At 41.3% G+C, this 13,602-nt stretch overlaps 1 protein-coding gene across 1 annotated transcript in view; it reads left to right on the forward strand.

Annotated features, from left to right (window-relative positions):
* The window catches only part of LOC134671479 (UDP-glucosyltransferase 2), a 64,993-nt gene that overhangs the window by 42,930 nt on the left and 8,461 nt on the right, over positions 1 to 13,602 (forward strand). The window contains exon 5 of the mRNA XM_063529345.1: positions 191 to 419. Within this exon, the coding sequence (XP_063385415.1) occupies positions 191 to 419 (229 nt within the window). The remainder of the gene's footprint in view (positions 1 to 190; positions 420 to 13,602) is intronic.

The raw sequence follows: 13,602 nt of genomic DNA on the forward strand, positions 1-13,602 counted from the left end.
ATAGATCTAGAAACGATATGGATTAGATATGTCAGTGTCAAATGTGACGTTTCTTCAAACAAAACCATCACTTTTGACACTGACACATTTAATCCATATCGTTTCTACATCTATTAATGGACGTATCTTAAAGTTCGAATCGGGCGGTAAGTACTGTGATGTGATGTGTTGACTATGACATTCCCTCCAGGACATTGAAGACTGGATCTCCGGCGCCGGCGACGCTGGTTTCATCTACATCTCCATGGGTTCTTCCGTCCGTACATCCAAGATGCCGCTGTCAGTCCATCGGCTGATCATCAACGCGCTCGGCAGGCTTCCTCAGAGGGTGCTGTGGAAGCAGGATGGGGAGCAGAACATGACTGACATACCACCTAATGTCAGGCTGTACAAGTGGCTACCGCAGCAGGACTTGTTGGGTAAGCATCAGCTCAAAAGTGGTTGAAATAGCGTTAAACCACCTAATTATAGTCCAGTACTACAACAATTGGACTCCTCCGTCCGTACATCCAAGATGCCGCTGTCAGTCTACCGGCTCATCATCAACGCGCTCGGCAGGCTTCTTCAGAGGGTGCTGTGGAAGCAGGATGGAGCAGAACATGACGGATATACCGGCTAATGTCAGGCTGTTCAAGTGCCTGCCACAGCAGGACTTGTTAGGTAAGCATCAGTTCAAAAGTGCTGGGTTGAAGTACCATAAACCACCTAACGGTCTGACCATCAACGCGCGCGCTCGGCAGGCTTGCTAATCTATATATATAAATGCAAGTGTCCTGACTGACTGACTGACTGATTCATCAACGCAGAGCCGAAACTACAAAAGCCAGAAAGTTGAAATTTGCACACCAGATTGCATTTATAAAGTGTACAAGAGATAAGAAGCGATTTTGAGAAATTCAACCCCTAAGGGGGTTAAAAAGGTGATGAAAGTTTGTATGGGGTTAAAGTTTTCTTTTAAGCTAGGAATTTGAAACTTCGTAAAAAGATATATTATTAAAATACAAGAAAACTAATTTCAGCGTTTTTGAAAATTCATCCCCTAAGGTGGTGAAAAAGGGGTTGAAAGTTTGTATGGATATCAAAATTTTTTTCGAGTGGTGGAGTTGAATCTTTATATTTAGGGATATTATTAGAAGACAGGAAAAGTAATTTCAGCGTTTTGTAAAATTCATCCCCTAACAGGGTTAAAAAGGGGTTGAAAATTTTAATCCATTACAAATGCTTTGAAACTTAGAAAAGCATAGGTAATAGTCGATCACAAAAATAAGTAATTTCAACGTTTTTGGAAATTCAACCCCTAAGGGGGTTAAAAAGGGGATGAAAGTTCGTCTTCGGGTGCAAATTTTATTTTAAGCTACGAACTTGAAACTTTGTAAAAAAGTATCAAATTCAAATACAAGAAAACTAATCTCAGCGTTTTAGAAAATTCATCCCCCAAGGTGGTGAAAAAGGGGTTGAAAGTTTGTATGGATATCAAAATTTTTATCCAGCGCGAGACTTGAATCTTTGTATTTGGGGATATTATTAGAAGACAATAAAAGTGATTTCAGCGATTTGTAAAATTCATCCCCTAACAGGGTTAAAATGGGGTTCAAAGTTTGAATCCGTTACAAATGCTTTGAAACTTCTTAGAAAGACATAATAGCCGATTACAAAAAAAAGTAATTGCAACGTTTGTAGCGATGCTACGTATTTGCCTAGGGTAAATACATGCTTTTCCATACAAGATAACCGGTACAACATGACTGTCGCATTTCCAACAAAATAACATACACCAGAGTATGACACTTAGGTAAAACTATAATGTACCTTCTCAGCTGTAGGTTGGTTGGCGTATCCTGCCTCCTGGTTAACTGGTTTCGAAGAAACAAGGCTAAAGAGTATGCCACTTGAACGGAACTTGTCACCCAGATTGCGCGGAGATTGGTGAACCAAACCTGGCTTCATGCATACCAAAATGATCCCCCTGGTCTACCCCAACTGCTCAAATAGGTCACTTCCTAATTTAATTAGTATTTTAGAATCATTTTCGGAATTTTTATGAAACATAAATAGTGAATATGAAGGTGTGAAAAGGTTGAAATTTTGACAGGAGAACTGTCAGAGAGTAGACTATGCGTATGCGTATGCGTATCCAAGGATATTTTATAACGCATATTACGCACCTCAATCTAATACAGTAGAACGCTTTAATCAAACTATTGAGACCTGCCTAGCTATTTTAGTAGGACAAGACCAAAGGAACTGGTCCAAGTACCTACCGCAAATCCAGCTATCTTTGAATAGCACTATTAATATTGTAACGGGGCATACACCATTCTTGTTGGCAAAGGGGCGAGAGATGATGACGGATGGCATGCTGCATTCCATTAGGGGCGGTATTCCAAATTCGTTAGACGACCTCCAAATTTCCAACCGGTCCGACAGAGCAACTGCTCTCAACGAGATGGCAGATATCTTCCAGCGCGTCTTCATTGTCGTATATAAAAAATAATGTTGTCGTGTATAAGAAATAATAAGGTTTTTAAAATGTTTAAATAATTAATGGAAATAGTGCCTCGGATAAGATCCGCAGTGAAACATTGGACTATTGGAGTGCAAGGGTCCTCTTATTACTCTAACCTGGTTAATGGGAACTTGATAGGGTATTGAAAAGATAAAACCAAATATATGACATGCAATTTAATACAATTCGCTAACTACTACAATGCACTCCGCTTTAGGGCGGGCGCTGCTCAGAATACAATCGGTTTCTCTAAACTGTCGGCGGTTATGGGGTGACACTATAGTAAACCTTAATCTACGATCGCGAGAGGGACGAGACGCGGGGTCTTGGCCAAAACCTGGGATAAAAGTCTAGTGCACTCACGGCGGCAAGGCTGTCCGACACCCGGCTCGCGGGTCAAGGCCGTGCCCTACGGCTTGATGGTGGCGCCAACGTGATGCGCCTCGGAGCCGATAGGCCACGCAAGTGAAGGGGAGGCCTGTGTGAAGCACCTCGGGATCGCCAGGCGGCACGCAGTCCACAGGCCTTGGAACCTTACAGGCCTTACAGGCCTTAGTAAATCTGCAAAACATTTAAGCACTTTGTGCTCCGGAGTGTCTCGGCTACGTCTGTAGTCATCAATCCTAAGGAAGAAGTCGGTGACATCTGAGTCACCTGAAAATTTCAAATTCCACGACCGCAAATGGTCCTCGCGCAATACATGCACGATGCGTTCTGTACTGCCTGTAGTCCCCGTCGTAGGGGTTGTAGTGACTGCCCCTGTTAAGGTTAAGTTGGTTTGACGTTTGATGCGTCGATATGGATCGAAACGGAGGGCTGGGGATTTTGCTAGAATCGACAATGGATAGAGAGTTGGTACTGGGGCACGCTAGCATTTATACAGCTCCTAATTGAATATCGAAATAAACCGCCTCGCCCCCTTCCGCCGCCTGCCCTGGCCGGTGGAAGATTGGGATATATGTAAAGTGCGCCGTGTGTGTATGTGTTGTGCGCGAAAAGGGCGTAGCCCACCGAGTGCTTTCCGTGCCGCCGGCGAGAGCAAGCATGGCCGACGGTCGCGTTGCTCCGAGCGCCGTTGCGCGCTCCCTGATGTGCTGAGCGTCGTGGGGACGCTGGTTTTCACCGCAGGGCGCAGTTTCCAAGGCCTGTGGACTGCGTGCCGCCTGGCGATCCCGAGGTGCTTCACACAGGCCTCCCCTTCACTTGCGTGGCCTATCGGCTCCGAGGCGCATCACGTTGGCGCCACCATCAAGCCGTAGGGCACGGCCTTGACCCGCGAGCCGGGTGTCGGACAGCCTTGCCGCCGTGAGTGCACTAGACTTTTATCCCAGGTTTTGGCCAAGACCCCGCGTCTCGTCCCTCTCGCGATCGTAGATTAAGGTTTACTATAGTGTCACCCCATAACCGCCGACAGTTTAGAGAAACCGATTGTATTCTGAGCAGCGCCCGCCCTAAAGCGGAGTGCATTGTAGTAGTTAGCGAATTGTATTAAATTGCATGTCATATATTTGGTTTTATCTTTTCAATATCCTATCAAGTTCCCATTAACCAGGTTAGAGTAACAAGAGGACCCTTGTACTCCAATAGTCCAATGTTTTACTGCGGATCTCATCCGAGGCATCACTCCCATTAATTATTTAAACATTTTAAAAGCCTTATTATTCCTTCTACACAACAACATCATTTTTTATATACGACAATGGCGCCCGAAAAAAAGTTTTAAATATCAACCTGGTTGCTGTGAGCTTGGGAGAGCGATAAGATAAATGTATAAAATTAGTATCAGTTAAAAAAAAAAGAATTAAATGCAATTATTGGTCTTAAAAAAATACAATACCATTTAATTTGTAACTTTACTTGTGACAGAGTAGCAAATTTATTATTTATTGTAATTATTATTAGGCTACACTATGAATAGTTAGCATAGTGCTTAGCCACAAATTATTTTTTCTACCACGCTCCAGTCGAGAGCATAGTGGTAGTGTACTTCAATACTTCATATATCTACCGAAGTGTTATTAGCTTATAATACTTAGGTGCACACCCTGACACAAGTAAAGCAGCAATCTTACCGACATGTCGGAGGAGGAAGGGGACGAATTCCATGACACAGGTGAGAGGGAAGGCAAACCCCCCACCACTACTCGTGAATTAACAGGATTCAATCCTTCGTATGTCAATACACGACCGCGGGGTGCTGCTGCAGACGCCCACCTACCCGGCCCATCCACGCCAAAACCACTAGAGTCTATTTTACCATATTTGGGGGCTCCGGGCCTTGTCCGTCAAACCAACTCAACCTTAACAGGGGCAGTCACTACAACCCCTACGACGGGGACTACAGGCAGTACAGAACGCATCGTGCATGTATTGCGCGAGGACCATTTGCGGTCGTGGAATTTGAAATTTTCAGGTGACTCAGATGTCACCGACTTCTTCCTTAGGATTGATGACTACAGACGTAGCCGAGACACTCCGGAGCACAAAGTGCTTAAATGTTTTGCAGATTTACTAAGCGGTAAAGCCTTAGATTACTATAGGCACATACGCGACGGAGTCTCCTCGTTGTCGGAATTGCAAGATCTTTTCAGATCGTTTTTTACATCAATAGACAATGATTATACTTTAGAAAAAACTATTCGAGAACACCGACAATCACCAGGCCAATCATTACATTTTTACATATTGGAGATGCAAACTATGAATGCGCGGCTGACAACAAAATTATCGGAAACAACCTTACTGCAGATAATTAAACATAACATTTTGCCATCATATGGGCACCTGTTGGCTGTCGACGACTCGAATAGCATCCAAAATCTTATTGCTATAGGCAAACGTTTTGAAGCTTATTCAGGCTTACCTGGGTCTACAAATAATTCCAAAACAACAAAACAAATAAAACAAATTAACGAAATTAAAACTTATAATCAGAGAAATTTCAAGAGCAATAATACACAAAGACAGGTAAATAATAAAAACAACCAACTTACTTGTAAAAAATGTAAAAAATCGGGACATTCATACCAACAATGCCGCACTATTCCAGGCATTGTTTGCTTTCAGTGCGGTCAGAAAAATGTGCTTACAAGCACTTGCCACAAATGTAATCCTGCCAAGGGCAGACCAGCGCCGGAAGCAGACAATGTCCAAAAAAACTAGATAGACCAGGAGCCATCAAAACAATATCAAACACACTATATTTAGGTGCGGTGACTCCTGGTGTAAAGGCGGTTGAAGGAGATAACCGAATTTACATTGATTTTGAGGTACAAGAACGAATATATACAGGTCTAATGGACTCAGGAGCAAATTTAAGTATAATAGGGAACAATTACCATAAACATTTCTTAAATTTAGGATTTAATTTAATAAATTACACTACAACTGCGACTTGTGCAAACCGTTCTGTCGTTGAGGTCATAGGTAAAATCCTATTACCAATCAATTTCAGAGGGATGCTTTATAATATCATGTTTATGGTAATCCCAGAAGTATCTGATGACTTCATTTTTGGCATGGATTCTATATTAACACTAGAATTAATAGATATTTTTAAATTAAAAGATATTCACCTTCTAAAAAGGAAAACATCACTTAGGCCGGAGTCACTAAAAACATTATGTGCCATAGTGCCAAAACATGATCTCTCCCCTCTCGAATCAATTCAACTGGACAAAGTAATAAATAAATTTAAGTCAATCAGTACAGAGGAGCGAGGTCTGGGTAAAACATCTCTAGTAGAGCACAAGATCACAACAACGGGGCCACCAATAAAACAACGATATTATCCGCTTTCACCGGTTAAACTCAAGGCTTTAAATGACGAAGTAGACCGGATGCTTCAGCTGGGCGTGATAGCACCATCTAAATCACCATGGTCTAACCCCGTTGTTATGACCCCAAAAAAAGACGGTTCCTGGAGATTTTGTTTAGACGCCAGAAAACTTAACGACGTCACAGTCAAGGACTCATATCCTGTACCATACATTAATTCAATTTTAGATAATTTACGTGGCACACGTTATTTAAGCTCAATCGACTTGTCGGCGGCTTACTGGCAAATTTCTTTATGTGACTCCGACAACGTCGACGGCTCCGGCACGTCATGTCAAAAATGTGCATTTGTGGTACCAAACCGCGGACTATTTGAATTTAAACGCGTCCCGTTCGGTATCTCGAACGCGGGCTGTGAATTACAACGTTTGGTAGACTCTCTTTTTCACCATAAATACGGCGAGAAGATATTTGCATATTGTGACGACCTTCTCGTAGCTACCAATTCGTTTGAAGAGCATATCGTTATTTTAAATGACGTTTTTCAAGCTTTAAGCAAGGCAGGTCTAACTATAAATTTTAGTAAGTGCGAATTTTGTAAATCAGAGCTTAGGTACCTTGGATACATAGTCGGTTCACAAGGTCTACTAACAGATCCACAAAAGCTAGATAGCATTAAAAATTTCCCGCGCCCAACAACCGCTAAGCAACTACGCGCATTTATAGGGCTCTGTTCTTATTACCGACGATTCGTGGCAAATTTTTCAACTATCATAGCCCCGATGACAGCTTTAATTGGCAAGAAGAAGGGAAGAGACACCGTAGACTGGACAGTGGAAGCAGAGAGGTCATTCCTAGCGCTTAAAGAAGCCCTCACCCAGGCTCCGGTGCTCGCCTGCCCTGATTTTTCCAAACCATTCCAGATCCATTCAGATGCATCAAGCGTCGGCATCGGGAGCGTACTTATTCAGGAATTGAGCGGTATAGAACAACCTGTAGCTTTTTATTCTAGGTTGCTTACGAAAACCGAACGAAATTACAGCACAACCGAACGTGAACTCCTAGCATTAGTGGACTCAATAAATCATTTTAGACCGTACATAGAAGGTAGCCGCTTTGTGGTGGTCACCGACCATATGTCGCTAAAATGGCTCAAAACGCTAAACAACCCTTCAGGTCGTTTGGCGCGATGGGCAATGCAGTTATCTTGTTTTGACTTTGAAATTAGACATAAAAAAGGCTCCATGCACGTAGTACCAGACGTTTTGTCACGTATCGAGGCAGTAATATTCGAAGGAGGTTGCAGTTCTAAAGATAATTGGTATAATAAATTATTTAAAAATGTAGAAACAAACCCAGTATTTCATAAAAACTATCAAATAAAAAATAAAGTACTATTTAGATATTCAAAACCAATATCAAATTTACAAACCGAAAATAATTGGAAAATAGTTTTGCCTAGAGAATTAATACCAGAATGCATTAAAGAAAATCATGAAAAACTAACAGTACATCCTGGCACATTTAAAACTTTATCAAAAATTAAAGAAAACTATTTTTGGAAAGGCATGTATGCAGACGTGAAAAATTATGTGGCCACGTGTGAGAAGTGTAAAGCATACAAACACTCAAATCAGCCTCCACATGGGCACATGACAAACCAGAAAAAGGTTAATAAACCTATACACACTCTATCTATCGACCTAATAGGTCCTTTAGTACAATCATATTCTGGTCACGTCTACATACTATCTATAGTTGATGTATTTACAAAATATTGTTGGATTCACCCACTTAGAACTGCAACAACTAAAACAGTAACTACATTTATAGAATCAGAAATTTTAAATAAAGAGGGAATCCCATGTGTTTTAATCTGCGACAACGCAACAATATTCCAAAGTAAACAATTTAAAGATTTCTGTGCCACACACTCAATACCAAGGATATTTTATAACGCATATTACGCACCTCAATCTAATACAGTAGAACGCTTTAATCAAACTATTGAGACCTGCCTAGCTATTTTAGTAGGACAAGACCAAAGGAACTGGTCCAAGTACCTACCGCAAATCCAGCTATCTTTGAATAGCACTATTAATATTGTAACGGGGCATACACCATTCTTGTTGGCAAAGGGGCGAGAGATGATGACGGATGGCATGCTGCATTCCATTAGGGGCGGTATTCCAAATTCGTTAGACGACCTCCAAATTTCCAACCGGTCCGACAGAGCAACTGCTCTCAACGAGATGGCAGATATCTTCCAGCGCGTCACTGATGCTTTGACCAAAGCGTACAAACAAAACGCGGTACGATATAACCTGCGCCGTAAGGAACTGCGGCTAAGCGTAGGCGATATCGTATGGAGGCGTAATTTTGTACAGTCAAATGCAGCACACTTCTTCTCCGCAAAATTGGCACCGCGCTTCCTGAAATGCAAAGTCATTAAGAAGCATTCGGATGTCGTATATGATCTTCAGGAGATAGACACGGGTAAAATTGGAAAGTATCATGTCAAGGACATAATTAAAGTCCCACAAGGTGTATGTCACACGTAACAATTTATTTTATATTATTAGGGCATACTAAGATTTAGCCCATTCTTTTTTTCAAGCATACATGCTTCTTTGACCCAACTGGTCAACATTTGTTCCAAGCATTTCCTAGGAAATCAAATTTTATAAGTAACTACATACCCTAAGGGCCCAGGGTGACTCAATTATGGTGGATATAATACACTAAGTAAGACATGGAAAAGAAAACCAAGTTTTTTCTTTTTCAATTAATGCAAGCCCATTGGCTGCATATAGGAGTTTGATTTAAGTGCGAGTTACAAGTAACTTCCACTATTGCTAGTATAAGTAATAAATAAAAACTACCAACTAGTAACCACATTATATTAGGGTACTAGTGGCTTTGTATTTGTAGGAATATAGGCATAGCAGAGCACGCTATAGTAAAACATAACTATTAGTATATCAATAGGTAGCATTACATTAGGAATAGAAATACATGTAATATACTAATTAATTAGAATAAATTAGCCTAATCAAAGATAACTAATATTTTTGTTAGCATTAAAAGATATCAATTAGCCTCAAAATGAGAGTTAGCTCATTATTAACTATAGCGACTACATTATACAACTTAAGACTATTTCAAAGGAAATCTAGGTTATATTTTTTAGTTGAGTAGCAGAAACCACAGTGTGGTGGCCACACGCTGTGATTTCTAATGTGAAACACGTGATAGTCATGATCTGACCACAGCATAGTGTTAAGAGGTATACGTCTACGTTATAGTTCTAGAACATAACATAGGTAAATTAAAGATAAATATTAAGTAGCATACTAAATAAATAAATCTAGGTTTAGTGTCAAACGATAATAAATATGGAGCGCATGTATATGTCCGCATGTATAGTTAACGTCCTACTGGACCAGATGATTTTTTGGGAAAAGATTTTTTTTTCTCCGGTTACCCCGGCTGCCTCGGTTAAGCGGCGCTTAACCTCTTTGCCGAGAGAGGGGATATTGTAGCGATGCTACGTATTTGCCTAGGGTAAATACATGCTTTTCCATACAAGATAACCGGTACAACATGACTGTCGCATTTCCAACAAAATAACATACACCAGAGTATGACACTTAGGTAAAACTATAATGTACCTTCTCAGCTGTAGGTTGGTTGGCGTATCCTGCCTCCTGGTTAACTGGTTTCGAAGAAACAAGGCTAAAGAGTATGCCACTTGAACGGAACTTGTCACCCAGATTGCGCGGAGATTGGTGAACCAAACCTGGCTTCATGCATACCAAAATGATCCCCCTGGTCTACCCCAACTGCTCAAATAGGTCACTTCCTAATTTAATTAGTATTTTAGAATCATTTTCGGAATTTTTATGAAACATAAATAGTGAATATGAAGGTGTGAAAAGGTTGAAATTTTGACAGGAGAACTGTCAGAGAGTAGACTATGCGTTTAGTTACCGCATCGGAAAGAAGGTATTCTGAATGAAACAAGGTAGGAAACGTACGATAGAAATATAATTATTAGTAATTATTATTAACCACTTAAAATATTACAAGTATTAATGAGCATTGATATTTTTTCGAGAGTCATATGATTTGGAAAAGGTTTAAGTTGGTTTGACGTTTGATGCGTCGATATGGATCGAAACGGAGGGCTGGGGATTTTGCTAGAATCGACAATGGATAGAGAGTTGGTACTGGGGCACGCTAGCATTTATACAGCTCCTAATTGAATATCGAAATAAACCGCCTCGCCCCCTTCCGCCGCCTGCCCTGGCCGGTGGAAGATTGGGATATATGTAAAGTGCGCCGTGTGTGTATGTGTTGTGCGCGAAAAGGGCGTAGCCCACCGAGTGCTTTCCGTGCCGCCGGCGAGAGCAAGCATGGCCGACGGTCGCGTTGCTCCGAGCGCCGTTGCGCGCTCCCTGATGTGCTGAGCGTCGTGGGGACGCTGGTTTTCACCGCAGGGCGCAGTTTCCAAGGCCTGTGGACTGCGTGCCGCCTGGCGATCCCGAGGTGCTTCACACAGGCCTCCCCTTCACTTGCGTGGCCTATCGGCTCCGAGGCGCATCACGTTGGCGCCACCATCAAGCCGTAGGGCACGGCCTTGACCCGCGAGCCGGGTGTCGGACAGCCTTGCCGCCGTGAGTGCACTAGACTTTTATCCCAGGTTTTGGCCAAGACCCCGCGTCTCGTCCCTCTCGCGATCGTAGATTAAGGTTTACTATAGTGTCACCCCATAACCGCCGACAGTTTAGAGAAACCGATTGTATTCTGAGCAGCGCCCGCCCTAAAGCGGAGTGCATTGTAGTAGTTAGCGAATTGTATTAAATTGCATGTCATATATTTGGTTTTATCTTTTCAATATCCTATCAAGTTCCCATTAACCAGGTTAGAGTAACAAGAGGACCCTTGTACTCCAATAGTCCAATGTTTTACTGCGGATCTCATCCGAGGCATCACTCCCATTAATTATTTAAACATTTTAAAAGCCTTATTATTCCTTCTACACAACAACATCATTTTTTATATACGACACGTTTTTGGAAATTCAACCCCTAAGGGGGTTAAAAAGGAGATAAAAGTTCATCTTGGGGTATACATTTAATTTTAAGTTAGGAACTTGAACTTTTTGCAAAAAAAGGTATTAAATTAAAAAACATGAAAACTAATTCAATCATTTTTGAAAATCATCACCAAAGGTGGTGAGAAAGGGGTTGAAAGTTTGTATGGAGATCAGATATTTTGTGAGTGCGGAACTTGAATCTTTGTATAAGGGCATAGAGGTACCTATTATGAGAATACAAAAAAGGAAATTTCAGCAACCAACATCAAAATTAATCCACTTGACTTAAAACTTCATACAACTTGCTAAAAAAGAAAAGTACTTAATTTCAACATTGCTTGGATATGAAAATTATAGGTACTAAAGATGTAAAATGTTGAAGATAAGATTCCACGCGGACGAAGTCGCGGGCAACAGCTAGTTGGTTGTATAAGTGGCTACCGCAACAGGACTTGTTAGGTGAGCTTACCAGAATGCCTCGTTTAGAAGTAGGTAAATATATTATTGTCATTTGTCAGTCAATCTTACAAAATTCGACCGAGTACCATAGTAAGCTCAGTCATCATCATATTAATTTCATGGTAAGTAGGTGGATTACAGATTTAGTACGTCGGTCCTTTGATTATAAGTAGGTGCCTAATAAAGTAAAAAAGTTGAGACCTTAGCCGCATACCCTTTTGTATTAACCTGTGTGTCACAATACTCACAACCATCCCCGCACATTTATAACTAGTGTCCATATAATCAGTACTTAACATTTGTTTTCGTTGTTTCATAGTTATTATGTTCGTTGCTTTGAGGGTCGATGCAGTTTTCAGGAGAAACTTGTAGAAATGTTTTCAACCACATCCCACTAAATTTCTATCTTCTGTCTATGGACTATATGTACATAGTTATCTACATACGTGCTATTCGAGCAGTATACGGCTATTATCTGTACGAAACAACTCCTGTTTGTTTGTATACCTAGAATTTCTATTACTAACCTAACCCTTGGGTGTACGTATATTTCTGAAACCCATTTCTGAATTGCCTGAAGCGTCAGGCAATATTCAGAACGGTTCTTAAATTGAATTGCATGCACATTATTTGACTTTAATTCCGCTCCATACTGGTTCAGTATTAATGTTTCAGTTCTGAAAATACAAGGTTTATATACCTAATGTGTTAAGAAACTTCTCTGTATTAAGTAGCGAATGTTGTTCAAGGTATTTCATATTTACCTAATAGGGTAAACCCTCCAGTGAATGAACACCCCCCAGTGAATGAACAAAATCACGTTTTTTGTCTAAAATAAGAAATATAGCAATTTCTTCCACTTGTCTTATTTTTTTTATTATTAACAACTCTATTTCCTATGCAATGACAACCCGTAATAAATTTATTTTCGCCCAGTTAGGATGTGACTGGCGTTTGAAGTTTACGTATTTCTGGATTTGAAGTTTTGTATGGAAATGTTAGATCCCAGATAAGAACAGTGTACGTTTGGAGCGACATTTGAAGTGCTTATTGAATCTTTACCAGTAAAAAGTTTAGTTATTTGGTTAGATTAAGAGTTGAACCTTCTATTTATGTACACTTTCTCGGCGTATTATGCGATTAAGTCTTTATTTTTTACTAGCTGTGCCCGCGGCTCCGCCCGCGTGGAATTCGGTTTGGGTCAATAAGCTGCTAAATATATAAAAAATAGTAAATTACATTACGCTGTATTTTTTTATTCAAAAAATTATATCATTTATAATTTCCTGCATGATAATTTCTTAAAATAATTCTATCTTATTGTTTCATACTTTTTAGAGCGCGATTTGTAGTAGTCCGACTACGCCCGACTCTTTTAGTATGAGAAAGTCGAAGTCGCCTAGCTTTGGACCGCGTGCAGTGCGCCACATACGTCGGGCAATTCCCGACACTTTTAGTATGAGGGCGCCGAAGGCGCCCGGCTTTCGAACGCGCCCAGCGTGCCACGTGCGTCGGGCGTAGCCCGACGCTTTGAGTATGAGGGTGCCTTCGGCGCCCAACTTTGGCAAGCGTACAGCGTGTCCTGTACGTCGGTCTACGCCCGACTCTTTTAGTATGAGGGCGCCGAAGACGCCCAGCTTTGAAACGCGTACGTTACGCCCGACGCTTTGAGTATGAGGGAGGCGCCCGGCTTTGGAACGCGTACAGCGTATCACGTACGTCGGTGTACGCCCGACACCTTTAGTACGAGGACGCCGAAGGC

The sequence above is a fragment of the Cydia fagiglandana genome, chromosome 15, assembly GCF_963556715.1.
Source record: "Cydia fagiglandana chromosome 15, ilCydFagi1.1, whole genome shotgun sequence".
Taxonomy (NCBI): Eukaryota; Metazoa; Arthropoda; class Insecta; order Lepidoptera; family Tortricidae; genus Cydia; species Cydia fagiglandana.